This window comes from Penicillium psychrofluorescens (genome assembly GCF_964197705.1).
Source record: "Penicillium psychrofluorescens genome assembly, chromosome: 1".
NCBI classification, from domain to species: domain Eukaryota; kingdom Fungi; phylum Ascomycota; class Eurotiomycetes; order Eurotiales; family Aspergillaceae; genus Penicillium; species Penicillium psychrofluorescens.
Genome location: NC_133439.1, coordinates 3,387,466 through 3,412,560, shown reverse-complemented (window position 1 = coordinate 3,412,560; position 25,095 = coordinate 3,387,466). Strand labels below are relative to the sequence as shown.

General features: G+C 55.0%; 10 protein-coding genes across 10 annotated transcripts; 7 read left to right on the top strand and 3 right to left on the bottom strand.

Moving 5' to 3' along the window:
* Positions 1 to 437: 437 nt before the first annotated feature.
* Positions 438 to 2,175, top strand: PFLUO_LOCUS1265 (uncharacterized protein; the record flags this gene model as incomplete). Its single annotated transcript, XM_073778288.1, has 2 exons — positions 438 to 1,512; positions 1,562 to 2,175. The coding sequence occupies 2 exons, from the start codon at positions 438 to 440 to the stop codon at positions 2,173 to 2,175; spliced, it is 1,689 nt and encodes a 562-aa protein (XP_073635358.1).
* A 380-nt stretch (positions 2,176 to 2,555) lies between these two features.
* On the bottom strand, positions 2,556 to 4,284 carry PFLUO_LOCUS1264 (uncharacterized protein; the record flags this gene model as incomplete). Its single annotated transcript, XM_073778287.1, has 3 exons — positions 2,556 to 3,077; positions 3,142 to 3,502; positions 3,563 to 4,284. The coding sequence occupies 3 exons, from the start codon at positions 4,282 to 4,284 to the stop codon at positions 2,556 to 2,558; spliced, it is 1,605 nt and encodes a 534-aa protein (XP_073635357.1).
* Positions 4,285 to 6,446: 2,162 nt separating this feature from the next.
* PFLUO_LOCUS1263 (serine threonine protein kinase CMGC group) lies at positions 6,447 to 8,698 on the top strand (the record flags this gene model as incomplete). The annotated part of the gene is made up of 6 exons (XM_073778286.1): positions 6,447 to 7,259; positions 7,315 to 7,396; positions 7,453 to 7,800; positions 7,850 to 8,315; positions 8,364 to 8,451; positions 8,507 to 8,698. The coding sequence occupies 6 exons, from the start codon at positions 6,447 to 6,449 to the stop codon at positions 8,696 to 8,698; spliced, it is 1,989 nt and encodes a 662-aa protein (XP_073635356.1).
* Positions 8,699 to 9,374: 676 nt separating this feature from the next.
* On the top strand, positions 9,375 to 11,757 carry PFLUO_LOCUS1262 (Tyrosine--tRNA ligase cytoplasmic; the record flags this gene model as incomplete). Its single annotated transcript, XM_073778285.1, has 18 exons — positions 9,375 to 9,419; positions 9,560 to 9,638; positions 9,704 to 9,723; positions 9,860 to 9,883; positions 9,943 to 10,002; positions 10,043 to 10,076; positions 10,135 to 10,271; positions 10,329 to 10,332; positions 10,388 to 10,503; positions 10,562 to 10,595; positions 10,656 to 10,671; positions 10,720 to 10,744; positions 10,812 to 10,826; positions 10,886 to 10,919; positions 10,978 to 11,032; positions 11,087 to 11,137; positions 11,195 to 11,384; positions 11,455 to 11,757. 18 exons carry the CDS (start codon positions 9,375 to 9,377, stop codon positions 11,755 to 11,757), a joined length of 1,242 nt encoding a protein of 413 aa, XP_073635355.1.
* Positions 11,758 to 11,927: 170 nt separating this feature from the next.
* PFLUO_LOCUS1261 (uncharacterized protein) lies at positions 11,928 to 13,295 on the top strand (the record flags this gene model as incomplete). The annotated part of the gene is made up of 1 exon (XM_073778284.1): positions 11,928 to 13,295. One exon carries the CDS (start codon positions 11,928 to 11,930, stop codon positions 13,293 to 13,295), a length of 1,368 nt encoding a protein of 455 aa, XP_073635354.1.
* A 547-nt stretch (positions 13,296 to 13,842) lies between these two features.
* Positions 13,843 to 17,670, bottom strand: PFLUO_LOCUS1260 (uncharacterized protein; the record flags this gene model as incomplete). The annotated part of the gene is made up of 4 exons (XM_073778283.1): positions 13,843 to 14,624; positions 14,698 to 14,831; positions 14,884 to 14,964; positions 15,641 to 17,670. The coding sequence occupies 4 exons, from the start codon at positions 17,668 to 17,670 to the stop codon at positions 13,843 to 13,845; spliced, it is 3,027 nt and encodes a 1,008-aa protein (XP_073635353.1).
* A 930-nt stretch (positions 17,671 to 18,600) lies between these two features.
* On the top strand, positions 18,601 to 19,511 carry PFLUO_LOCUS1259 (uncharacterized protein; the record flags this gene model as incomplete). The annotated part of the gene is made up of 3 exons (XM_073778282.1): positions 18,601 to 18,753; positions 18,817 to 18,939; positions 18,999 to 19,511. 3 exons carry the CDS (start codon positions 18,601 to 18,603, stop codon positions 19,509 to 19,511), a joined length of 789 nt encoding a protein of 262 aa, XP_073635352.1.
* Positions 19,512 to 19,732: 221 nt separating this feature from the next.
* Positions 19,733 to 20,272, bottom strand: PFLUO_LOCUS1258 (uncharacterized protein; the record flags this gene model as incomplete). Its single annotated transcript, XM_073778281.1, has 1 exon — positions 19,733 to 20,272. The coding sequence occupies one exon, from the start codon at positions 20,270 to 20,272 to the stop codon at positions 19,733 to 19,735; it is 540 nt and encodes a 179-aa protein (XP_073635351.1).
* A 1,006-nt stretch (positions 20,273 to 21,278) lies between these two features.
* PFLUO_LOCUS1257 (uncharacterized protein) lies at positions 21,279 to 22,537 on the top strand (the record flags this gene model as incomplete). The annotated part of the gene is made up of 2 exons (XM_073778280.1): positions 21,279 to 21,647; positions 21,719 to 22,537. The coding sequence occupies 2 exons, from the start codon at positions 21,279 to 21,281 to the stop codon at positions 22,535 to 22,537; spliced, it is 1,188 nt and encodes a 395-aa protein (XP_073635350.1).
* A 290-nt stretch (positions 22,538 to 22,827) lies between these two features.
* PFLUO_LOCUS1256 (multisubstrate pseudouridine synthase 7) lies at positions 22,828 to 25,062 on the top strand (the record flags this gene model as incomplete). Its single annotated transcript, XM_073778279.1, has 2 exons — positions 22,828 to 23,045; positions 23,094 to 25,062. 2 exons carry the CDS (start codon positions 22,828 to 22,830, stop codon positions 25,060 to 25,062), a joined length of 2,187 nt encoding a protein of 728 aa, XP_073635349.1.
* Positions 25,063 to 25,095: the final 33 nt, after the last annotated feature.

Sequence of the window (25,095 nt, the reverse complement as noted above, 5' to 3'; positions counted from 1 at the left end):
AATTGCCGCGCTATGCATCAATCAATCAATACGCGCCAGAAGGAACAGCCATGACTGGGCGCGACAAGACGCCTGAGAATCTCCGTGTTGCCGAGAGAGAATCACAGCAGGGCAGAGAAAGGGTGCATGACATAATCGCACACGTGACCACGCGGAGCACACTCAGGCAGGACAGGAAGCTCGTCCCAAAGTTATCCCCCGTCTAACCGTCACCCTCCCTCCCTCCTTTCAGAACTATCTGTCCTCCCAGTTCACTTGGCCCATCGCTTCCATGCTCAACCCTTCGTCCTGAGATGGTGACACTTGGTGGAAGCTGGCGGTGCGATCAATCCGCTTACTCCAACCACGCGTGGTCGTCTGCCTCCCTTCATCTCCGTCGTGGGTGTGCGCAGTAGCCTGTCGCATCAACTGAAAGTATCTGTCGGATTTCATTCACTATGGCGCAACCCAGGCAGCAGCAGCAGGCTCCCCCGCCACAGCAGCCTCAGTTCTCTCAACCATTCTCTCCCCCCGTCTCATCTCCCTCTCCCAACTCGGGATCTCCTGTGAACGGCGGACCAGCCCCTCCACCATCCAAGCGACCCCGTCTATCTCCTCTTCCTCCGTCAGGCTCTCAGTCACCCTACGCTTCCCCAAGTTTCGGCTCGCTTCAGTTGCCGCAAAGTCAGCCATCGATGAATGGATCAGCGATGAACAGCATGCCGTCCACTCCCGCGGTCCCTGCTCCCCCTGGCACCATGGGCCCACCTTCTCGACCTGCCGACAAGGTGACAGATGCCGCGGAGCTCACGGATGTTCTGGCCTCGTCCGGTATCGACGTGCGCGAGGAAGAGGCCTTTCTCACGCGCAGCTTCGGCGGGCCCAACACATCATCGCAGCCGACACCGCGATCGTCACATGCGCCCGCGCCTCTCCCCATCAATACGTCGTTTTCCTCTCAAGTGTCCACTCCGGGGACACTGTCCGCCTCGACCAGCTTCGGCGATCTGCCTCAGATCAAACCAGCAACACCGCAAGAATCCTTTTCCATAGAGGCAGCTTCACAACCCCCTCTTCCGTTCAAGGATCCCAATGAGCCCACTCGACAGGATACTGAGGCTGCGCGACGGGCGCAGTACCATCTTCAGGAACCTTTCTTGTTGACCAAGCTCCTCGAGCAAAAGTTGCAGAAGCGAGGGTTTGAGCTTGGAGTCCGCATCCCGTCAGAGGGCCTGTTCCACCCAGTCCCCGGCCGGCCGCAACCCATCGAAGTAACGGGCCCAGATGGCAGCGCAGTGGTGAGAAGTGGGAAAACCATCCTGAACCAGGAAGGTGCGCCCTTGGTTGACATCCTGAATCTGTTGTCTCTCTCGTGCGAAGAACGCCTGAGGGGAGTGGTGGATTATTCTTCGACATTGGCCCGCAGCCGCCGAGCACACTCGCATGGTGCGATCCCATCTGAATGGGGCGATGTCGCGCAGCCTCTTAGCCCGACTGCTGGGAATGCCGGAGCTGCCAAGGCTTCACTGAAGCGTATGTTGCTGTACTCAATTTCTGCGCCGTTTACTAACTAGCATTTCAGGTCCTTTCGACATCTATCGGGCTATTGCCAGAAAGGAAGCAGCGCTGGAGGAGCGGCGTGAGGCCAAGCGCAACAAGCGCGGTGCCAGTGCCATTCTCGGCGAGGGTACTCTTCAGCGATCCGACTCGGTCGACTTGGGATCTGCGCCCTCGACTCCAATCGGTGAACGGGCACCTAGCTTCAACGCAAAATCTATCAGCAAGAAGGAACAGAAGAAAATGATGGACGCCAAGGCCAGCGAGGTTCAGCAGCACCAACAATCCGTGGAGACCGCGCGAATGGCCACCAACAGCATGCTTTCCACCCGCCGGTTCGGTGGCACCAAAAAGTCATATTCATGGCTCAAACCCGGTGGCAACTCCAGTGGGTTCTCTCCCGCGCGCACAGCTCCTTCAACGCCGACTGCTACGCCCGACAAGCCCACTCAGCCTGGAGAAGCTACACCCAGCCAACCCAAGCGGCGACTCGGAACATGGCGCGAAGATCAAGAGAAGGGATCGGGCATTCAAGTGCGAGACATTCTGTTTATGCTCGAGGTGGACGGGCGAGGCATGAAACATTTGCAAAAGGGCTATTTGAAAGATCCGAGGGAGGATCGTGATCGGGGGGATTGATCTACATTTGTATCTTTTTTCTTTTCTTTTTCTTGTGCCTCTAATTCTTTCTCTAGTGGAGGAATGGTTCCCCTTCCAGAGTTCTTGCATTGCCTGCGTGAGTTTTGGTTTCGTGGCGTTCGGCGGAGGAATTCATCCTTGGGGTTGCTTCGGTCTTTTGTGTATTTCTTGTCCACCTATTGTGAGGGTCCCCATGTTCTAGAAGTCGAACGAGAGACGGTCTACACTGCTTCGTTCTGATAACTCTTCATCCCCTGCCTACGGACTGGTCTCATTATCCACCTACGGTCAAGGTTGAATATAGTCCAGACTAACAATGCATGAAAGACAAAGTTCAAATGCGGGTATCTCAAATGTATCATAACCACTGTCTACTCTTTTTAGGCACTCAATCCCAGATCTGCCCGTGCTTGAGCCATATCCTCATCCGACGGCATGTCCACAATAACCAAATACAACACTTTTTGCTCATATAGCTTCCTCCCCTGTGCCAGTAGGCCTCCCCTCCCTTCTCGTCGACCAGCAGGACGACGGCCCTGCATGGATTCAGACACGTGAGCCCTGTCTGCATCAATTCTACCTTCCGCCAGTCTGGATCTTCGACGACGACCGTGTGGAGCATGCGGCGCCGGTGGGTTCGAATTCGAACTCGAGCGAGGTTGATAGTAATTCGAATCCTCGCTGGAATAATCGCCATTCGCGCGGCCGCCACCCATCACCTTCTCCCGACCACTGGCTCTCCAGCCCCGGATCGTCTCTCTGCGATTGTCTCGTGTGAGATGCCCGCCGGTAATCAAGCCAAAGAGATCACCGCTGGCTGCAGGGTGGGTGGGATCCGCATAGCGCGAGGTAAACTTAGGTTCGGGACCCTGGTTCAGGACACTGTCTGGGTTTTTCGCCCTCTGTATTTATTTTCTGTTAGTTCCAATGTCCGTTGATTGTCCCTGAATGTGCGAATAAACTCACGAAAGAAGCCTGGGCCCGTCTGTCCATGTATTCAGCAACGAATTGATGGCGCTGCTTTGTCTTCGAGATCTTTTTCTCCGCGTCCTCGGCCGAGGCTAGCTTATCCAGCGATGGGAAGACCAGCGGTGCAACTTCTGGGAAGAGATTGCCGTAGGACTTTCCATCGGACGACTTGAATTTGTACTGAAGACGACTCAGCATATCTCCGCCGCTGCCGCCGGCAGCCTTGGCGACACTAGTGTTTAGATCGACCACTGTCGATGGATCCCCTGCCAATTCGGGGTTCCAGGTCATGACCAGGCAGAACAGGCCGCGGGGCTGGAAGAACTCCTTGTTGATTTTAGCGAAGAAGCGGCTCGACCTGGGATCGAGGGTTAGTTACGGCAGGTAATATCAGTGAGGGAGAGAGAAACAAGCTCACCGGTATCGACCTTCCACTGCCATCGCCACGTCGGTCGCCATCCGGATTGCAACCCCGACGGCCATTCCCGCGGCAGTGGGTAAGGGTATGGTAGCCAGAGAAGCCAAATTGATCGTCTGCAGCCAGCGATCCGCCTTGGTCGACTTCTCGGCCGTATCGAGAAAGTCAAGGAACATAGTCTGGTCAATGCCATAGTTCTCCAGCACGGGCGCATACGCGCGGATGAAGCCACGGTCCTGCTTCTTCGGTCTGCGCTGGGGCAGAACGACAGGGGCTGATAGCTTTGGGGGCCTTGCGGATCGCTCATCATAAGATACATAAGGTAGTGGCGCTGGGTGGTCGCGCACAAAGTCCGTAGCCAGAACAGCTCCGTCCACCTCCTCGGTGGAAGCATCGGAGGTTTTTTTCTCTGTCGGATACTGCTGCTGTAGCTCTTCCTGGGCTTCATCGAGATCCCATTGTTCTTCGAGAGTGTCAATTCCGTCGGTTTGAATGGTCCCCGTCGTTTGGGCCGGAAGATGCTCTTGAGACGTATATAGCTCGGCCCGGTATGCTGGCGGCTCGCTGTTGTCTCGCGACAAACTTCTCTCTGACGGAGAGCTTTCCGATGGCGATTGGGATTGTGCATTACCATCTTTCTTCATTTTGCGAGCGTGCATGCTCTCCGAGGCCAGGCCGATGCCCGCCGCAACACCCTTGACGGCACGATTGACGATTGACATGGTGTGGGTTCGTGTTCTGTTAGGTAGAGTGAGGATCAATGGTATGTTTAGATGGGAGGAATCAAGGGCAAAGTGCGTGAATTTATAACTTTGGCTGGCCTACTTCGCGACGCCTACCAAAACGGCATTCATTGCTCGCCAGGCTCCCAAAATCCTTAAGAGTGACCCGAACACTTTAAGGTAGGGCTGACGGGTTGAGCTTAGCAAACCTAATCCGTGGTAGGATCGGCTCCGCCACGCCCGATCGGGACAACAGCGCGAAGGCATCCAGATTAAGTTGCAGGAATTCTTTGGGTCAAGGTAAAATTCTTTTCTAGACGGTGCTAAATTCGTTAATCCCAGATGGGAGTTGGTCATATTTTCTGGCTGTTAAGTCTTTATTGGCCACGTGGTAGTCTTTTTGCCTTTTTTTATGCTCGGCTCCAGACCTGGGCTGGCCAGCTATAGACGTACATACGTAGTGAACTAAGGTTATTCACTGATTGCCGACCCAATTTGCTCGCGTCTTTGATTGGATCGTTGAATTCGTTGAATAGAAGTGTGGCTGACTTCTGTCTCCATACATCCTTCCGTGGTCATCAACTTCGCTGCGCCTCAACCGCAGTGATTGATGATACACGGCCAATTTACACCTGGGTCTTATCCTGGAGCCAAAGCAAATGCGACCTACCAGTGGGAAACTGAGACAAGGTTCAGAAATTGGCATTGTCTTCTTAGGCCTCTATATCCCTCATAATCCATCGAGACACTTGCTGCGATATATATATCTTCATACTACAGTGCATTCTATTCTTACGGTCCTGAATAATAGACTGACCAGTGTGAACGAATACTTCTCAATAGAGCATATTCAATTTGGACGCTCCATTGACACAATTGATCCCATCTTTGCCCAGGTGGTGACCGAGGCTTAGAGATAGACAAGGAAAGAAAAGGGGCCTGTCTAACAGTGGAGATTGATATAGTCTCCGTACCGATACACGACAGGTACTAACTCCGACTACTGAACGAGTTCTGGCCAGTCACGTCTGCGCTTTCTACATGATTTTCAGCTGTCCGGGCGTCACCCCTTGCGCTGGTAGACGCTTACCGCCGCCAGGAAAGTTCCTCGACCTGATCGACCCGTGTCTCGGCACCGCTTGAGACATGCAGCGCAGCGAAGCTTCTGCTGTTTCTCAACCGCTCAACACGCTCTTTCCAGCCACCCACCACTGCACGTAGTTAACTCCTTGTCTCCGAATGTAGATTAGCTGAGTCAGCTAGAGTCCGGAACCGGTCAGGTGACTGGCTGGCAGTGCCTCCCAACCTACGACAGTCTGTAGGTAGTAGTGTGAGAGATAATTTTGAAAGAGGCGGATTGTTTCGAGTCTAGCAGAAATTGAGAGAAGTGTGAGAGGGCCAGACGAGCCGGAATTGGCGCACAGAGACCGTCCATCGTTGCCGGTGGCGGGACCAGACCAGACTCGCGAGGGCTCGGGAATCATTCCTCGCAATCGGAATGGTCATGGCGAATCCAGAGGGTGATTGGGGCAGTGAATGAATTGTCTATTATTATTATTCTAGTTATTATTATTGACCAGCCCAATTATTATAGCAGTCCTATAACTACCCAGTCGTATTGCGATCGTGGCCCTAGACCGGTGAATGTAATGGTGGTTGTTGTGGTGAAGCGACGGTTGAGCCAGGATCGTCAGTAGCATCATCACTCATCTGCTGCTGGCTTCGACCCTTCGCTTCCCCCCCTCTCTTCCCGCTGCCACACACTCCGTTTCCAACCCAAACCCAGGTGTCAGCCGGTTCCTTTCCAATGTATTTGGTGCCTCCTCTCTCCTGATCCTTCTCCCCCCGAGGATTATGTGTTTCGCTTGAAGAGCCCACTACCCCCATTCGATCACACACCCCCGACCGCCTCCACCCGTCATCCTCACGTCTCTGGCGTCTGTGCGAATTTCTCCCTTCCTCACACTCCCTCGACGTCTGTCTTCCGCTTCATTCTCGCGCGGCTGGTCTGCTAGACCCCCCCTCGGAGCCACCGTGGTCGCGAGAACCCAAGCCAGAGACTCGCTGTGAGACTCGCCCTCGGGCGACACCCATTAAGCCCTCCACAACCCGCCTCGACCACCTGTCGAGTGAAGCGAGAGCCCGCGATTGTCTTCTACAACATGTCTACACCGTCTACCGCTACTGCCACTCATCCAACCCACCACCAGCACTACGGTTATCCACACCACCAATCCTATCAGTCGACGACGTCGTACCCGACCACGGCCGCCGCCGCAGGGGCTCGCCTTGCGAACTCCTACGCCTACAGCGTACCCTCACCGACCACATCCTCCATTCCCTACACCCAACCCTCCAGAGTCGCTCCGAACACCTCGACGCCATCCGCCATGGCGTCACGCCCAAGCGGATCTAGTGCCGCCCCGTCCCATGGGGGCCGGAGGAAGAAGCCCGACTGGGGCGAGTTCTACAAAAACGGCATCCCACAAGAAGTCATTGTGATCGATGACAGCCCTGCTCCAGAGTCTGGCAAGGCCGCTCCGCCTCCCCCTGCCCACGGTGTCCCCACCGTCCAACCGCCTCCTTCGCAGCCCGCCGGCAAGAGAAGACGCACGGGAATCGAGACCGCGTATGACCTCAGTTACTACGATCGGCCGTCATTCTCGATCAATCCTCAAGCATACGGAGATGACTCTTCTGGCCACTCGCTGTCGACGGACCGGACCACTTCCTTACATACGACCGCGCCGACATCACTCGGTTCGCAGGGCAGCACAGGGGCCAGCAATGGTGTCTACTACGAAGATGCCAATGTTGGCCAAAAGCGAAAGCGCGTGACTACGCGGAAATCTACACGAGATGAGCAGCAGAAGAAGCGGGAATTGGAAACCGGAGGTGACGCTTTCTTGAGCTACGTTCCGCCGCCCAAACCGCCCATCAAAGCCAAGGATGTGCCAGTACCTGTAATTCGCGACGTTTGTCTCCCTCTGTCCTTTCTGTCTTGCCTGTTATTGACCGAGCCTTTCGCAGTGGACGAGTGCACGACACGACAAGTTCGACGACGACGATGGCCACTACATTGTGACCCCCGACACGCCGTTGACAGATCGATGTAAGTTGAGAATCGCTCAGATTGATGCGGCGAACAGGACTGACATTAGGTTCCAGACTCCGTAATCAAACTCCTTGGCCAGGGCACATTTGGAAAAGTGGTGGAGGCGTACGACAAGCACCGAAAGGCCCGCTGCGCAGTCAAGATCATCCGCTCCATCCAAAAGTATCGCGACGCGTCGCGGATCGAGCTGCGGGTGTTGTCTACGCTGGCCTCGAATGACAAGCAGAACCGCAACAAGTGCATCCACCTCCGCGACTGCTTCGACTTTCGGAATCACATCTGCATCGTCACCGACTTGCTGGGGCAAAGTGTCTTTGACTTCTTAAAGGGCAATGGTTTTGTGCCATTCCCGAGCAGTCAAATTCAACAATTTGCTCGCCAGCTGTTCACGAGCGTTGCCTGTAAGTTTTCCTTATTCATGTGCCACAAACGATCTAGCTGACAACCCAGTCCTTCATGACTTGAACCTAATCCATACCGACCTCAAACCCGAAAACATCCTCCTCGTCAGCAATGCCTACCAGACCTTTACCTACAACCGCACTATCCCTTCATCCTCTCATGCGACGTCCCGCAACGCCCGCCAGCGCCGCGTCCTTCTCGACTCCGAGATCCGGCTCATCGACTTCGGGTCGGCCACCTTCGATGACGAGTACCATTCCTCCGTTGTCTCCACACGGCACTACCGCGCGCCTGAAATCATCCTGAACCTCGGCTGGAGTTTCCCGTGTGATATCTGGAGTATCGGGTGTATTCTGGTGGAGTTCTTCACCGGCGATGCGCTCTTCCAGACGCACGACAATCTGGAACACTTGGCTATGATGGAAGCAGTCATTGGATCTCGAATTGACTCGCGGCTGGTCCGGCAGGTCATGCAAGGAGGGCGGTCTGGCAGTCACACCAACTCCGCAGCGAAGTAAGTCCAGTCATTTCGTATCTCGTGAACGGAAACTAACTTTTCCAGGTACTTCAACCGGAGCAAACTGGACTATCCTAATAATGAGACGACGCGGGCTTCGCGCAAGTATGTGCGAGCGATGAAAGCACTGACAGTGAGTTACTTTTGGATGTCTTCATCACCTCGATTTTGGCTAATCCTTCTGATAGGAGTTCATCCCTACCAATACCCCATACAATCGCCAGTTCCTCGACCTCCTGCAAAAGATCTTTGTCTACGACCCGAAGAACCGCATCACGGCCAAGCAGGCCCTGAAGCATCAATGGTTCAAGGAGTCCCTCGTCGACGATGGGACAGAAGCCTACCGGATCGGTACGGGGCTGCACCGGCCGCGTGCGTAGGAATTGTTGGGCCTTCCCTCTCCTCTCTCGACAGCACCAATATGGAGTTCGCTGGCGCTTCGTCTGGTTCCGCGCACGGATAGACGGTTCATATCTTTTTTGGGTTAATTTATCTTATCATGGACGGAATGGGACGGGATTGTCGGTGTTGTCTGCCTCATTGGAGAAAATCCTGATCGATGTTTTTCTGCTATTGATCCGTTGTCTCGGGGGCACAATACATATGCCCTTCCTTGGTTGTTGTTATACTTCGTGGTGCTGCTTGTTTCCCCGAGCGCACAGGCTGCATTTATGAGCTCAGCATTCTCTGCGGTGATTGCAATGCTGGTTTTATTTATTTCCCATTATTCTTCTCTAGGCGGGGGGGTTGTGTTTTAGGCCCGGATTCTACTTCTTCTGGCGTGGATTTTTTTTCTTTGGTTTTGGCGGGATATCCTTTTTAGGCGCATTACTTTGGGCTTGTTTCTACCGAGTGCAACTTTCGAGTGTACATAGTGATGAAGCGTCTCGACTCTCGAGTCTGATAAGTTGGTGCAATCGACATTGTATAGTATCGGAGGCGGAATAACCCGTCCTCCACATGACTCATCCCACTTTCCTCTGCAATCCGTCTTTTCTTCCTCCGTTGCCATAGTTATATGACAGGACGCGCAATCGTTTCCTGAATCGCTGAATCATGGCTGTCCCTATGTCCAAGGAGGCCAAGCTGGCTCTCATTCAGGTTCGTCAGGCCCGAGAATGAATATGGAAGGATTGGCGGGGGTTGTCCGAGCAGTCGCAACTCTCATTGAGAACCTTTTTCTTCTTCTTCTCTACATGCGACCTCGGATTATGTAGTTCTCAAGACTTACTGGAATACAGGAGAACATTGCGGAGACATTGAACCCGGAGCTGATCGATGAAGTGCTGTCAAAAAATGAGACTCTCCGCATCTACTGGGGTATGTGCAACGCATGAAAACGCAACATTTGCGCAAAATGTATCAAATTCTGACTTGGTAAATAGGGACTGCTACTACTGGCAAGGTATGACTACGCTTTCATGGAAATGAGGGATGAAACATGCAAAATCTTGTCTTTTTTCATCTCGTCGCATCGCCCTGCCTCCGTTCACTCATTGTCTGTACGAGAGCCATCTACTAACATCGTTCGCACGCTCTAGCCGCACTGTGGATACTTTGTTCCTGTATGTTGACATCCATGCATGGACTTACTCTGAGATTCAAGACTAATTGCCACGTCCAGATGATGAAACTCGCACAGTTCTTGCAAGCTGGCGCCAATGTCAAGGCAGGTTCTGCGTGCGTGTATTGTCTATAATACAATGATCCTAACTTTACTACAGATTCTGCTCGCGGACGTGCACGGATTTTTAGATGGTAAGTGCCATATCGCCTTCCATAAAACTAAAACAGGTACTAACCTGATCCTCCGCAGCCGGAAAAGCGCCTATTGAATTGGTGGAGTTTCGCGCACAGTACTACCGGCATTGCATCATATCCTTACTCAAGGCTGTCAATGTCCCGATTGACAAGCTGGAGTTTGTTCTTGGCAGCTCGTACCAGTTGACTTCGGTATGCATGCACTTGACTCTTTTTTTTTGGTTAGGCTATTTACTAATCCCGTGTTAGAAATGTAAATATCGACACAACATGCCTGGCCTCGACACAAATATTAACAACATCTACAGACACCATGGACGTCTACCGTCTCGCGTCAATCACTACCTCCACTCGCGCGCAGCACAGCGGAGCGGATGTTGTGAAACAGGCTGCCGCCCCCGCTCTAAGCTCTCTTCTGTACCCTGTTAGTCCGCTATTTTATACGATCCACGGTAAATAAGCTAATCACTTCGTGCCACTAGCTTCTCCAAGCCCTTGACGAAGAGTACCTCGGCGGTTAGTACCTTGATATTACTCCCAAATCCTTTCAGCCGGCTAACCACCTTTATCTGATAGTACACGCGCAATTCGGGTAAGTTAATCTGGCTGAAGTAAAGAACCAATGACTAAAGTTTCAAAGTGGTGTGGATCAGAGGAAGATTTTTGTGAGTGACTCCTTTCCATTCTCTCTCTTTCTTCTCTATAATTGAGCAAATCTAACATTCCCTGCAGACACTTGCAACGGAGGTAATACATCATCTTTCCTAACCATACGGACTACTCTAACGCAACTCCCATTTGTCTAGCTTCTTCCGAAAGCCGGATACAAGTCTCGCGCTCGTGAGTACACACAAATCAAAACCGGTCTACTAGGATATGCTGATACTGACATACCAAGACATCATGAACCACATCGTGCCTGGTCTGACTGGCGTGAAAATGAGTGCCAGCGAGTAAGTGCCATTATTCCAAACACACCAACAACCCAACTAACAGTGATGATCAAGTCCCAACTCAAAAATTGACCTTTTGGAAACTCCTGAAAATGTGGTGAAGAAGTAAGTTTCGAGCTTCCCGCGTGCGTTTCTGATGAATATGCTAACGCATCCCTCAAGGATCAAAAAGGCGACGTGTGTGCCCAAGGTTGTGGAAGACAATGGTCTTATTGCGTTCGTCGAGCATGTGTTGCTCCCTGCTAGCTCCCTGCTTGACGGTGAGCGGCACTTCACGGTTGAGCAGCGGGATGCCGAACCGCTCATATATAGGGATATCGAGACCGTGAAGAAAGACTATGTCGCCGATGTGGTGAGTACTTTCTTCTTCTCCAAAACAGTACCAAAAAGAGCCAGTCTTGCTAACAAAGTGCTGTCTTTAGCTTACACCTCAACTACTGAAGCCGGCCGTCAGCACGGCTCTCAACAGACTTCTGGCACCAATTTCGGCCGAATTCCAGAATTCGACCGAGTGGCAGGAGATTGAGAAGAAGGCTTACCCCGTTGAGGGACCTAAGGAGAAAAAGCAGAAGCCGAAGAAGGACAAGGGCAGCAGACACCCCGGCGCCGGAGCGAAGCCGTCCGAGGTCCAGGCTGAGGAGGGCAAGGATTTGCCCACTCAGGCGACGAAGGAGGATGTCGGTGCAAGTGCTGCAGATGCCATGGAGAAGATGTCGGTGAACTAGACGCGTACTTTGATAGCAATATAAAAGCTATTGAGATCTACCTTCGAGCCCTAATTGCAGTGCAGTAGATGTGGATCCAAGCATCCGCCCCTCACACTACCCCAACTCTACCCCGAGGCCTTTTATCTGCACCTCCGATAAGAACCCAACAGACACACTGGACGGACACCATGCCACCCTTCCCCGTCTCCGAACTCACCATCTCCGGCTTCCACGATGCCCTCCGCCAGCAGCAGACTACCTGCGCGGCCGTCGTGCGCGCCTACCTAGCCCGCATTGCCGAGTACGACCACACCCTCAAGACACTCCTCTGCCTCAATCCAGACGCAGAGCACATAGCCACCCAAAAGGACGCCGAGACTCAATCACTACTCAAGCGCAATGACCCATTCCCACGCCTCCACGGCGTGCCCATCGTCCTCAAGGACAACTTCGGCACTTGCAGCCTGCCAACCACCGCGGGCACCAAAGCGCTCGCGAACATGCGCACCCGCGAGGACAGCGACGTCGTGGCACAGCTCCTCCGCGCCGGCGCAATTATCTTGGGAAAGACGAATCTGCATGAATTCGCCCTGCACGGAACAACAGTCTCCTCGCTCGGCGGCCAGACTCTCAATCCCTACGACTTGTCGCGCACGCCCGGCGGCTCGTCGGGTGGGACGGGTGCGGCGCTGGCGGCGAATCTGGCGCTGGTAGGGACGGGGACGGACACGAATAACTCGCTGCGGTCTCCGGCATCGGCGTGTGCGATTGTGGGATTCCGGCCAACGTGGGGGGTTGTCTCGACGAGGGGCATTGTGCCGGTGTCTGAGACGCAGGATTGCGCGGGGCCCATGGCGAGAACGGTGGAGGATGTCCGGGTGGTTTTTAATGTCATGCGAGACCAGACGCAGACGCAGACGCAGACGCAGAGCGATCCTCCATCCTCTGGGCGTAAGCCCCGGATTGGTATATTGGATGCATACTTCGGAGTGGAAGAAGCAGACCACCAAGGCACGGAGCTGCAAGCCGAGAACGAAGAGATCCAATCGATCGTCCGCAACGCACTAGCCTCCTTCCAAGCGGAGAACAAGGAAACAGTAACCCTCGTGCCCATCGCGGCATCGAGCCACGAAGACTGGAGCTTCGCCGATCTCCGCGAAAACGCCGACACTCAGCGCTTCGAATTCAAGTTCTTCCTTGACGAATTCCTCCAGTCGCCGCTGATAGAGCACTCCGATCACCGCTCCTTAGAATCCATAGCCGATAGCGGCAACTACCACACCCAAGCCGTGACCGCTGCGTTTGATGCGGGACTGAAAGACCCAGTGACATTCTCGCGCACGAGCGAGGCATATCGCGCGAGATTAGAGAGAATCCAAGCCCTGAAGAAAGAGGTCCAGCGCGTCTTCGACGAGAACCAGCTTGACGCGCTGGCGTACCCGCATCAGCGGAGACTGGTTGTCCCCACGGGGGGCGCGGCGCAGGCGGGTCGGAATGGGATCTTGGCTGCTTTGACGGGGCGGCCTGCGATTTGTCTTCCAGGTAAGATTTGCTAGCACTTCCGCGCAAAGTGTTGTTTTTTTTTTGGTCAATATATGCTGATTGTTGAGCACAGCTGGATTTAGCTCTCCCTCTGCATCGGCTCCGAGGGGTGTTCCTATTGGGTTGGAGTTTTTGGGCTTCGCACATGGAGACGACGAGTTGCTGGATCTCGCGGCGAGGGTGGAGGACGTGCTGCGTGCGAGGAGGGAGCCAGATTTGAGTGTTATTTAGCATCTTCCTGGCAGATGGATATATATTGGGGCAGTTTAAAAAGCTCCATAGAGGAATTAACTTGTACATAGTGCATCAACATAATCGAGATGTATGTTTCTAACGACCTCCGCCAATGAGAAAATTGTTTTATTATCTAGTCAGGAATATTCACTATAAATTGCATCCCAGTAGCTAGGGGTGAGTTCGTTGGATATAGCGGGCCATAACCGGACTGATAGCAGTAAGTCTGACCAAGTGTATGTTGTACAGCATGAAGGAACGAATACAATGCAGAAATCGTATATTCGTTGTGGATATATACTACACGCTCAAACCCAGAGACAGTATTCAAATGCCCCGATTAAACTCCACCATGCCATCATGCCCACCGCGCTCCCAAAACTCCTCCTCCAAACTGGCAACACTAATAGCCTGACGCTGCGGGAACGCCGCCAGCGCCAACGGCAGCGCAAACAGCGACGTGGCCAAAATCAGGCCCAGATTCACAGGCGTCACCATGCGCGGCCGCGCACGCAGCCACTGCGTCTTCTCAAGCTTCACCAGGATAAGCGGCGGCACGACCATGATCGGGGTGGCGTTGAGAATGCGGCTGATGGCCGTCTCGCCGACGGCGATGGTAGCAGCCTTTTTGGACTTGCCGAGAGATTGCGGGGTGGTGTCTTCGCCGGCTTCTTCGCGCTTTTGGCGCTCAGCGTCTGACAGGACCGGGTAGATGTCGATTCCGCGGCGGATCTCCTCGCCGCGCATGAGGAAGACGTTCAGCGCGGAGGCGCTGGCGACGGCGGCGAAGGGGACGAGCCGCGAGAGGATCAGTTTGGTGTTGGGGGAGACCCGCTTCAGGCGCGGGACGAGGGCGTTTAGACCGAGCGCCACGGAGCAGGAGGCTGACACGGCCATGAGGTAGGACTTGGTGATTTGAGACATGGATAACGGGGTCGATTTGTTGGCGTTGGCGTTGTTGATTGCCACGTTCAGTGACTGGTTGCCGATTTGCCAGAGGAGGGTCCCCGTTGTCTGGAGGCCTGGGGTGAGCATGCCGGCCGTTACGACCAGGTTGGTGATCACGTAGCAGGACATGCGGAAGGGGAGAAGCACGGGCTGGCCGGTGTCTGAAGCATGTTCATTAGCCATGAGTGATCAAATTCCCCAAGGGGGCATTTATTGCACTCGTGGAGTAGTTACCTGGGTGCAGGGTCGAATCGACGACCTTCTTCGCCCGCCACAGCTCGGGTGTCATGGCGGGGACATGGTTCTGCTTGTAGGAAGCAATGAGTTGCTTGGCCTGTTCTAGACCCGCGGATGAAACGAGGAGGGTCCTATTACAGTCAGTCATGCGTGATCCAGAGCTACGGAGTTAGTTTGACTCACCGCGGATCGGAAATGTCGGCCGCATGGCGCACACGACCCCAGTAGGTGGTCAGGTCATACTGCGACACGGGTAGGTCCCGGCTGCCGGGGAGGGAGGCGGACATGAATAAGTAACAAATGCAATGAGAAAGAGAAGCCAAAAGAGTGAGGCTCACTCCGTCTACGATGTTGAGTTAAGAGAGAGAGAGAGTATGACAAGAGAGAAAGAGTGGGCGGAGATTATTTTTTGGGCGATAAAAGGGCGGTGTGGCGATAAAGGCGGGATTGGCCTATCAGGATGGATGTTTACTTAAGTGGTTCCGTGGTCGAAGTATTGAAATTCCGAGTCCTCGCGGACGGACAGTGTAGTACATTGGTATCATGATACAGAAGAGAAGGGGGCGATTAGGACTGAGGGACTGAACATGGACACCCCCGCTAAGCAGAAGATGCAAAAGAAGAACAAGCACAGCGGCTTGGGGAATTGACAAAGGAAAGGCGGAAATGCTGGTCATGAAAAAGCATCGACAAGGATGATTATCGAAATCGGAATGACTTATGCGCCAGAGGCGATGGTGGCCCATTATTCCCGGTCGGATTCATGCCTCGTGGGCGGTTGCGCCGCGTCGGGGTTTGGGCACAGAAGACACACACGTACACCGAGGGGAGGTTGGCACGCTCGAGGCCGACGCATCTAGTGTGTAGCCAGTAGGTACATGATTCACTGCCATTTTATTAGAAACGAGGTCATATTTTATGATAGGAGGCAAAAACTCACCATTGGATCATGAGGTGGCCGCCATTATCCATCGAGTTGCAAATGCAGCGGGTGGCGTTGCTGGGATTGCTATGGCGTTCGGTGCTGGGCGTGGCCAAATCAGGATCGGTGAGGGTCGTGGGCGAGACATTGGCCTGCCGCGGATTGATATCAAAGTCGCTCCCTAGATGCGGAGGCGACGAGTGGAGGTGTGCAAACGACTGCGAGGAACGACTGATTCGACCCCCGTAGCCGCTGGTGGCAGGGCGGCCGCCCCGGCTGCGATCTTTGAGGACTTGCCGGAGCGCATGCTGCGCATCGCCATGGTCCGAGTCGGGTTCGGGGAGTGAGTCGGAGGCGATGCTGCCGCGCGTATAGTTTGAATCGGAATGGAGTAACGATGAGTGTCGTCTCGGGGTTCGCTTGAGAGCTTCTGGAGACCCGCGATAGGTCGACCGGGTCGTTCCACCACGAGAGGAACCCGCCCAGGGAGATTGGCGGCCGGATTGAGACGAAGCCGCGGTGGAGGCATACGACCCTTTCGACAGAGGCCGAGAGTCCGAGTCGCTGCGGGACAGTGGCGGCCGGCCACCATCCAGGTAGGCGTAGGAGGATTCAGGGCGAGAGAGAGCAGGGTATTCCGAGTATTCAGCCGGATCAGCCTCACTTTCGGTGGCTGAACCGTCCAGGTCCATTCCCCTCAGAGGATCAGTGAGGCCGGTTGACGCTTCACTCAGCGGTTGCATTTCAGCCTTTGCGCGGCCATCCCGGCCGACCTTGAGGACGACCGACTGCGAACGAGTTGGGAACCCGGTTGCAAGGGAGTTGGACCGAGCCAAGGTGCCAGGCCGCATTCCTTTTGCCGGTGACGCACGGCCTTTCGTAGGGCTCTTGCGGATACCGCTCGTGGAGGCCATGATGCCCCCCTGACTGAGAGGCCGATAGGAGGAGAAGGAGGAGCTGGGGATGGCACTGTGGGTCACACTCCGGGTCAGTCCTGGCCGGCCACCGCGGGGCGTGCAATCGTCATCCTCCTCCTCGTCTTCTTCGAAGGAGCCGTGACTCTGCCCGTCCGGGGCTTGTGCCCGGCGAAGCTCTTCCCGCCTCGACTCCTCCATTTGATGGTGGTAGGGCTGTCGGCCAAACGACTTCTTCTCTGGAGTCATTGGGGGGCCACCGAATCGGCGAGCGGGCGAGCTCAAGAACATGGCTGGATCCTCGGCCTTCGCAGAGGGACGTCGAGGGGACGTGGAGAATGGGGCGGGAAAGAGGGCGGCATCTGTAGGAGGCGGAGCTGAGGCGATCCCAAAGCCCGGGTGACTGAAATCGGGCAGATCCATAGAGCTATCGATTGAGGGTAGTTGGGGAATGTGCAGTGAATTGGTCGAAGGATTGCTGGTGGGATTGGCTGACATGCCTGTGCCGAGGAGAGGGACATCGTGGACGGGCTGCTCCAGGTCCTGGTCCCAGAACAGGCGCTGTTGCGGGAAGAAGGGCGAGCCTGTGGGGTCTAGGGAGGCGAGTTGAAAGAGATCGGGGGAGGATTGGAGGTTGGCGAACATGCTCGGCGAGGCCCCCAGCAGGCGACTGGGGGTTTCGAGGTGGGTGCTTGTCCTCGGCGTAGCGTCCCGGCTGACGAGCCCCTCGAGCTGGTCGAACTCGGGGGCTTTCCGCCGCGAGGCACTGGTGGGCGGCGGTGTCTGCATTGACGCAGCGGATTTGGCTGAGCCCAGAGTCTCGTCCTCGGTGACACTGGGGAGCGGCTTCACTGCGCGGATGCGTTTGGTGGTGTCTGGGTGGTGGTGGTGGTGGTGGTGGTGTTGGAGGTGGTCATGCTGCCTCAGCCCGAACTTCTGGGGGGTTCGCAGGAACTCGGGGCTCGAGGCATAGGGGTCGGCGGTGTCCCAAGTGACTCGGGGGTCGAAAAAGGACGACTCGAGTTTGGGGGTGTGGAAGGAGTCGCTCGCGGTGATCGGGGTTTTTGTGGGGGTCTGTGGCTCGAAGCTGAACATGGTCAGCATGGTGATTGATGGCGAGTAGGTAACGAGCATGACTGGGACGAAGTACAGAAAATCACTACATATGGAGAAATACTCCCCGCACAAGGGGAGAGTCAAGGGGCATGCATACCTGTGCACAGGGTCTTCCCAACTCATGTCACCCAGGGTCGAAGCTGCCAGGCAACCTTGGCACTGGAAGTATTTGGGCAGGAATGTGAACAGTGGGATAGGGGCTAATTCATGGTGGGCGTGGTGGTGTAGTGGGGGAAAAAGAAGGATGCAGTAATCCGAGTGTAGATGTAGATGTCGGTGTCGATGCCGGTGTAGGTCGAGGTCTGTTTTTCTTTTCCCTTTTTCCTCCGAGCATCATCTACCGATCGATCCACTTCACAGAATCGAGGGGATCCACCTCAGGTCCTCCGTCAGATCGAGCCGTGTTCTTACATACTAGACGACGTCTGGATGACGTTGGTGTATCTATCCCTGAGGGACCGTCGCCCAACGCCGCGAAACAAGAATCCATCCCGACTAGTAAACGCAATTAGATTCTACCTCCGATTGCCCCTGCATCTCGGTGCACCGCAACCAGCTTGGCAGGTCGTGCGCCCAATCCAGCACCCCGGCGGCCGAATCCGATCCAGCCCTTGCTCCATTCTTTTTTATCCCTCGGGTGCCGTCGCTCCTTGGATCTCAGCTGAACTCCACGCTAGATCGGGCTGATCCCAATTTCACCCCCCCGGGTCTAGAGCGAGGTACCATCGACCCGGCACTATTTATTGATTGCAGTCCCGCCCAATGGCACTGGCTACATGCATAATGAGACCGTTCATAGGAGGAAAAATTCCACCGAGGGCTAAACATGCAAATAATTAAGCTCATCGAGTAGTGCACTGGTCCTGCGCAATCATGGTGGGGACCCGATAAGAGAATTCGCCCTCGGACTTAACGAGAGTTACTCTGGACCCTAAGAAATCCATGACTATGGCACAAACAAAGAAACAGCATCGCCGCAAAAAAGTCGGCCGGCGCACTGCCCGAGTCCTCAAGCGCCGCAGCTCGGGCCCGCTGTCTGATCTCACAAATGGCAACCTGCGTCAAGGGGTGATGCCCGTGTCTCTGGATCCGCTCGAGAAGGTGGGTGTTTACATCCAGGCACTGACTGTGGACTGTGTGCTAACCACCGACGCAAATGTCTAGAACATCTTCGAGCACCACCCGCTGCAGTCGGGGTATGTCTTTGTTCCCAAAGGCGACGTCTACATCACGCGACACTGTCGCACTCGGACGAAGGAGGCCGGGCAGACGGTCTATGTGGTCTGGGTATGTGATAATTTAATTATGTATCTCCCTCACCATCCAGTCGTTCTAAGGGTGTCCAGAACAATGCGGCAAAGCGCACACGCGGCATCCGCGTCCCATCAGAAATCCACGACCACGTCCGAGAATCCGCCGCCGCAACAGCATCGTCGCGCGCCAGTGCTGTGCAAGTTCGCGATGCGAAGGATCTTTCTCGCGCGCGGGAGCTACTGCAAGCCCAGTTCCCCTTGATGCCAGCTGCATCGCTCGAAACGGTTCTGGAGCATGCGTTCCTCAAAGGATCCGGGCGGGTCGGGCGGACGTCGAGGACGACGGAAGAGCGCAAGGCTATCCTCGCTGTTGAAGCGCATATTCGGCATACGCAGACGCCGTATGAGAAGTTGCTTGAGACGGGGACGGAACGTCATGAGGCTCGAAAGGCGGTTTGGGGGACTGTGAAGGGTATTAAGAAGGCGTGGGCTGGTGCTGGTGCTGGTGCTGGGGCGGAGCGGACGCCGGAGCCGCTTGCTTTGAGGCCTGCCCCTGTCATTGATCTGACGGGAGACAGCGATGATGATGTTTCGCTGGCCAGTTGAACGGAACTGACGAGATTACGAATTGATGACCGGAATAGAAATGTATGTATATTAGCCCGGAACGCAGTGACTTGGCTTCAATTCTCTAGCAACTATGCTACCTAACCTATGGACTGTCTCTACCTATTCTCCATTCCATGTGTGATCATTCCCCCGGCTAGATACACAACTGACATCTCCTAACTTCTTTCTCCTGCCAACCCACCACATCCATCCATCAATCACCTCGGCCGCAACACCACAACCTCGAAATGCTTATGCTCCCACGGCAACCCAGTGAACCAACCCAACCCGTCCCGAATCATGTCCTGCATCGCCGAGAGCCGAAAGACAATATCCGCCAGCGCACTGCCCCGATCATCCGAGCGCGTGTCAATGGCAATGCGCAGGCGGCAGCACTGATGCGGGTTCGGGATGATGGGGTCGGACAGGTTGCCCACTCTCAGGCGGGTGTCTAGATGCAGATGCACGGCTTCCAAGATGGTGAGCTCGCTGGGATTACAGCTGTAGAGGGCTGTTACGTCGACGAGGAAGACGTGGCGAAAGATGCCTTCTGCGGTGCGAGTTGGCCATGTTGTTGCGGTTGCGGCTGTTGCTGCTGGTGATGATTCGGTAGGTAAGCTGAGCATGTCTGCGGTGGAGTCGATGTCCATTCCGTCCATGTCCATGGCCTGGTCGGTTGTGTTGATCAAGTCATTTTGCCCGGGGTAGACGACCGTGCTCAGGTTGGACAAGGGGTGATTCCGAACCGTCGAAGACATGGAGTGTGGACGGGATCTGTTGCCGGTGGGAGAGCGAGAGGTATTTCCTCGAGCAGAAGGTGCATGGAGGCTGTTTCTGAAGCCTGCTCTGGTGTTGCTGTGTCGGCTGTTCTGCAACCCATAGGCCCTTCCGTCTGCCATCATGCTTGATGTAGTGGTTGTTTCTTGTTTCTCTCAGATATCATTCACCAGGATTCTGGGTCAGATTGGTTGAGGAGTGAAGAAACAAGATACAGCGTTGATGGGCAAGTCTCAGAACTGATGTTGGGAAATGTTGTCTTTCGCCAGAGGACTGGTTAGAGAGTGAGTGAGTTCTGGGGTGGGTGGTGAGAAACAGCTCATGTGTGAGTATACATGCAAGAGAAACCTCAAAGAGGGCAACAGCCATTTCGGACCTCTGGCCTCCATGGCGGGCATCTCCATCTAAACGAGATAGGGTAAGAATGACCAAGAAAGAGAGAAGCATCCGATGAAGTATACTTCATACAAGTATGTAACTATATCACTACGAGAGCTTTGATGACTACCGCATAAGTCTACATGGAAATCTGCCTATCAGATCCATTCCTCATATTCGGCATCTCTTCGACCGGGTTCTTCAGCTGCCAAGACTTATCGAGAGCCGTTGAACCCGAAGACATTCTGACGTTTTGATACTGTAGCGATGGCACCGGCGATCTCCGCATTGACCATCCCCCCTTTTTTTTTTGCAGCAAAGTATAAGAAACCACTCCTACGCATTCACAAACAGGCCAACTCTTGCGTGACTGACAATCCCGACGATACCCTCCGATCCACATCTTCCCTGCCGGGTAAGGCAGGATCCACCGGATCCAAAACGGGCGGAGTCGCTTGGCATCGCAACGAGAAAAAAAGGCCCCATATTAACCATGAGTAACCAAGTGGGCACGGCTGCGTCATTCAATGAAAATTAGGCACCACTCGCTGGCTTCTTCTTTTCTCCCACTGTGATGGCATTCCAGAGCTACCCGATCTGGTAGCGACCATGTCATTGAATCTGACCGGGCCTGCGTGCGGGTCTTATCTGAACCGCCGCAAAGGTGTCCTGTTCTTGCTGATTGCGCTGGGATTTCTCCTGTTTCAACTTCTCCCGTCCTCCAATCTTGCGCGGTCGACCGCGGAGGTTAAGCCGGAATTCCTCTGGCATTCCTCCTATCGCGATAACCCAGATAAGGAGTACGAGGATCGCATCAGGGATGCCCTGAAGTTCATCGAGCTGGTGTCCGTGGAGCACGGAGATAATAAGGCCATCCACAAAATATGGCAGGTCATGCTGGGCACCGGGGACAATACAGACGATCGCGGCCAGGATTCCCATGATCTTCGGGACAGAAATGACGATTGGGACCATGAGGTGAGTGCCCAACACGGTCGTTGCGATCGTACCCCCTGACCTGGACCTGACCTGACCCTCCCTCTCAATAGGTCCTCTCGACCAAATGGGCGAACTGGTGGCTCGGCGCATTCCTAAACCTGGTGCCGGACCTGAAATTCTACTGGAAATCTTATCCAGATGAACACCTCCGCGCCGACCTACTCCGGTACCTGGTGATGTGGTATCACGGCGGCTACTACGCAGACCTGGATGTCGCCCCGGTCGTCCCCATCCGAGACTGCCCGGCCTTGCAAGAGACAGCTGCCCAGAAAAACCCCAAGGCTCACATCTCGCTGGTCGTGGGTGTTGAGACCGACGAGCCATTCGAAACGGGGGCCCAATGGCGGGGGGCAAGGAAGTACGGGTTTATCCAGTACAACCTGTATGCGCCGCGTCGGTTCAGCCCCCTACTGCGCGAGGTGATCGTGCGGGTGCTGTCACATACGAAACAACATTTCGACCGACAGCGGTGGTTCTTTGGCGAGTTTTACGATCGCTACACGCAGAAGATGACGCATGAGATCACCGGTCCCGGCGTGTTCACCGACGCCATTCTGGACATGCTGTCGGAGAATCTGCCGTCGACTCATCCGCTGATCTTTCAGTCCACGGAGGCCGAGAGGCAGTACACCGACAATCCCCACAAGCGGGTGACATGGGCACCATTCCATGGACTGCAGGAGCCGATCTGTGTCGATGATTCAGAATCGGCGGCCGGCAAGCATACGGGCGGGCTGTGCGTACTTCCTGCTAGTGTGTGGGGAGCCAGCCAGCCAGATGCCAACGGTCCGGAGGCGTGTATCGACCATCGGCGGAACAGCAACTGGAAGAAGAGTTGGTTTACGCCCGTGACGCCTGTGACGGACTGAACGGGACGTCGTTTTCGTATTTGTGATAATTATAGACTGTATAGGGAGTTCATTAGTTGGTCAATATGCACATATCTCGGTTTGCGAGTGAATTGATTGGTTCCAAGGTTGTCTGTGGGTTTGAGGCATTGCGCACCCCATTGCGCGTCTTTTTGAGGGTCTGAATTTCAGCCTGGTAGATCAGGCACGAAGAAGCTCTCGGATCAACGATTATCCCGGCTCAATCTTATCGCATTTTTTGGATCTGCTTCGCTTGTTCTGCCTGCACACCACGTTTGTTGACCGCGACAATGGACAGGCCAGAGCTGTTGGAGTCGCCCCGAAAGCGGCAGAAGACGGATGATGTACCCGTAAATGACGTTGCCCTGTCAACCGACGGTGCCGCAGACAAGCTCCCAGAGAGTGTGCGGTCCAGCGAAGATGCCCAGGCATTGAAGGAGATCGAGGTGGGAATCACCGAGTATGTGAGCGTCGACAATGAGGGCTTCTCGGGGATTCTGAAGAAAAGGTGAGCGATCCAACTCTACGGGTACAAGACAATTGCTGACTCTGCCAGATACACCGATTTCCTGGTCAACGAGATCCTGCCCTCTGGCGAAGTTCTCCACCTCCGAGCCACGAAAGACCCAAATGCGAAGAAAAGCGCTGAGAAGACATCCAATGCTGCACCGGAAACTGGAGCTAAGGCTCCCCAAGAGCAAGCGGAAGCGGCCGAACCCAAAGAGGTCAAAGCGGAAGAGTTCAAGGTGTCGGAGGAGGACAATGCTCTTTTGGTGGAATACTTCGGTGCTGAAAATGCCGCGAAGATTGTGGCACTCCACCAGCGTGCCATGACAAACTCCAAAACCAAGCCTGCGGACCTGGGCAAGGTCATGGCGGCCATCTCTGACCGCGACTTGCGCACCAAGATCCACCAGGCCATTCGCCGCATCTTTAACTCGCAGCTGGAGTCTAGTACCGACGCTGAAGGGGTGCTGGCTATCACTGCCGCTCCCAGTCGCAACAAGCGCAATGCTCAGGGCGGCGGTGGGCGCGGTGGACGTCCCCGAGACAACCGGCCGAATTGGGAAGAGCTCGGCGGCCAGTATCTGCACTTCACCATCTACAAGGAGAACCGAGATACCATGGAGGTGATCTCCGCTCTGGCGCGCATGCTCAAGATGAGACCCAAGGGCTTCGAGTTTGCGGGTACCAAGGACCGACGAGGCGTGACCGCGCAGCGCGCCTGCGTTCGTCACGTCCATGCCCATCGTCTTGCGGGTCTGAACTCGAACCTCCGCAATGTTGTGGTGGGTGACTTTGAGCACCAGAAACACGGTCTTGATCTGGGTGATCTCAAGGGAAATGAGTTTGTGATTACTCTCCGCGAATGCGAAATCCCCGGCGTGGATCTCAGCGATCCACAGGCTGCTATCGCCAAGGCATCGGAGCTTGTTGGCTCGTCGTTGAAGAATCTTCACCAGCGGGGATACCTCAACTACTACGGCTTGCAGCGATTCGGAAGCTTCTCGGCTCGAACAGACACAGTCGGTGTCAAAATGCTTCAGGGAGACTTCAAGAGCGCCTGCGAAACTGTTCTGCAATACAGCCCTCATGTCCTCGAAGCGGCCAAGGAAGGCGAGGCCTCTAAGGCCCTGATCAGCACCGACGACAAGTCCCGTGCCGAAGCCATCCACCTCTTCGAAACCGGCGGAAACACCCATGATGCACTGGAGAAGCTCCCGCGGAAGTTCTCCGCCGAATCCATGCTGATCCGCCACTTGGCCCATTCCGAGAACGACTACAAGGGAGCACTGCAGACCATCCCACGCAATCTGCGGCTGATGTACGTGCACGCGTACCAGTCCATGGTCTGGAACTTCGCCGTTGGAGAGCGCTGGCGGCTGTACGGTGACCGCGTAGTGGAAGGCGATCTGGTCATTGTGCACGAGCACCGCGACAAGGACGCCAACACTGAAGTCGAGGCTGCCACCGTCGATGCGGACGGTGAGGTCATCGTGGTCCCCGAAGGCGAGAACAGCGCTTTCGCACCCGAAGACATGTTCACGCGCGCGCGAGCCTTGACCGCCGACGAAGCCGCCAGCGGCGAGTACTCCATCTTTGACATTGTGCTGCCCCTGCCGGGCTTTGATATTATTTATCCCACCAACCAGCTGACGGACTTTTACCGTCGCTTCATGGGGAGCGAGCAGGGCGGACACCTCGATCCGCTCGACATGCGCCGCAGCTGGAGGGATATCAGTCTGAGCGGCAGCTACCGCAAGATCTTCAGCCGCATGGGATCGGACTTTTCCTTTGATGTCAAGCTGTACTCGGATGACAACGAGCAGTTTGTCCAGACAGACCTCGAGAAACTGAAACACGGTGACAAGGATGCCCCCGTTTCTTCTGAAGTGGCTGGTGATAAGCTTGCCGTTGTGCTGAAGTTCCAGCTGGCTTCGAGCCAGTACGCTACCATGGCTCTCCGAGAATTGACCAAGGGGAAGGTCAAGGCATACAAGCCTGACCTGGGCGGTGGAAGATAGGGGAAAAAGCACAGCTACAAGAATAGGACACCG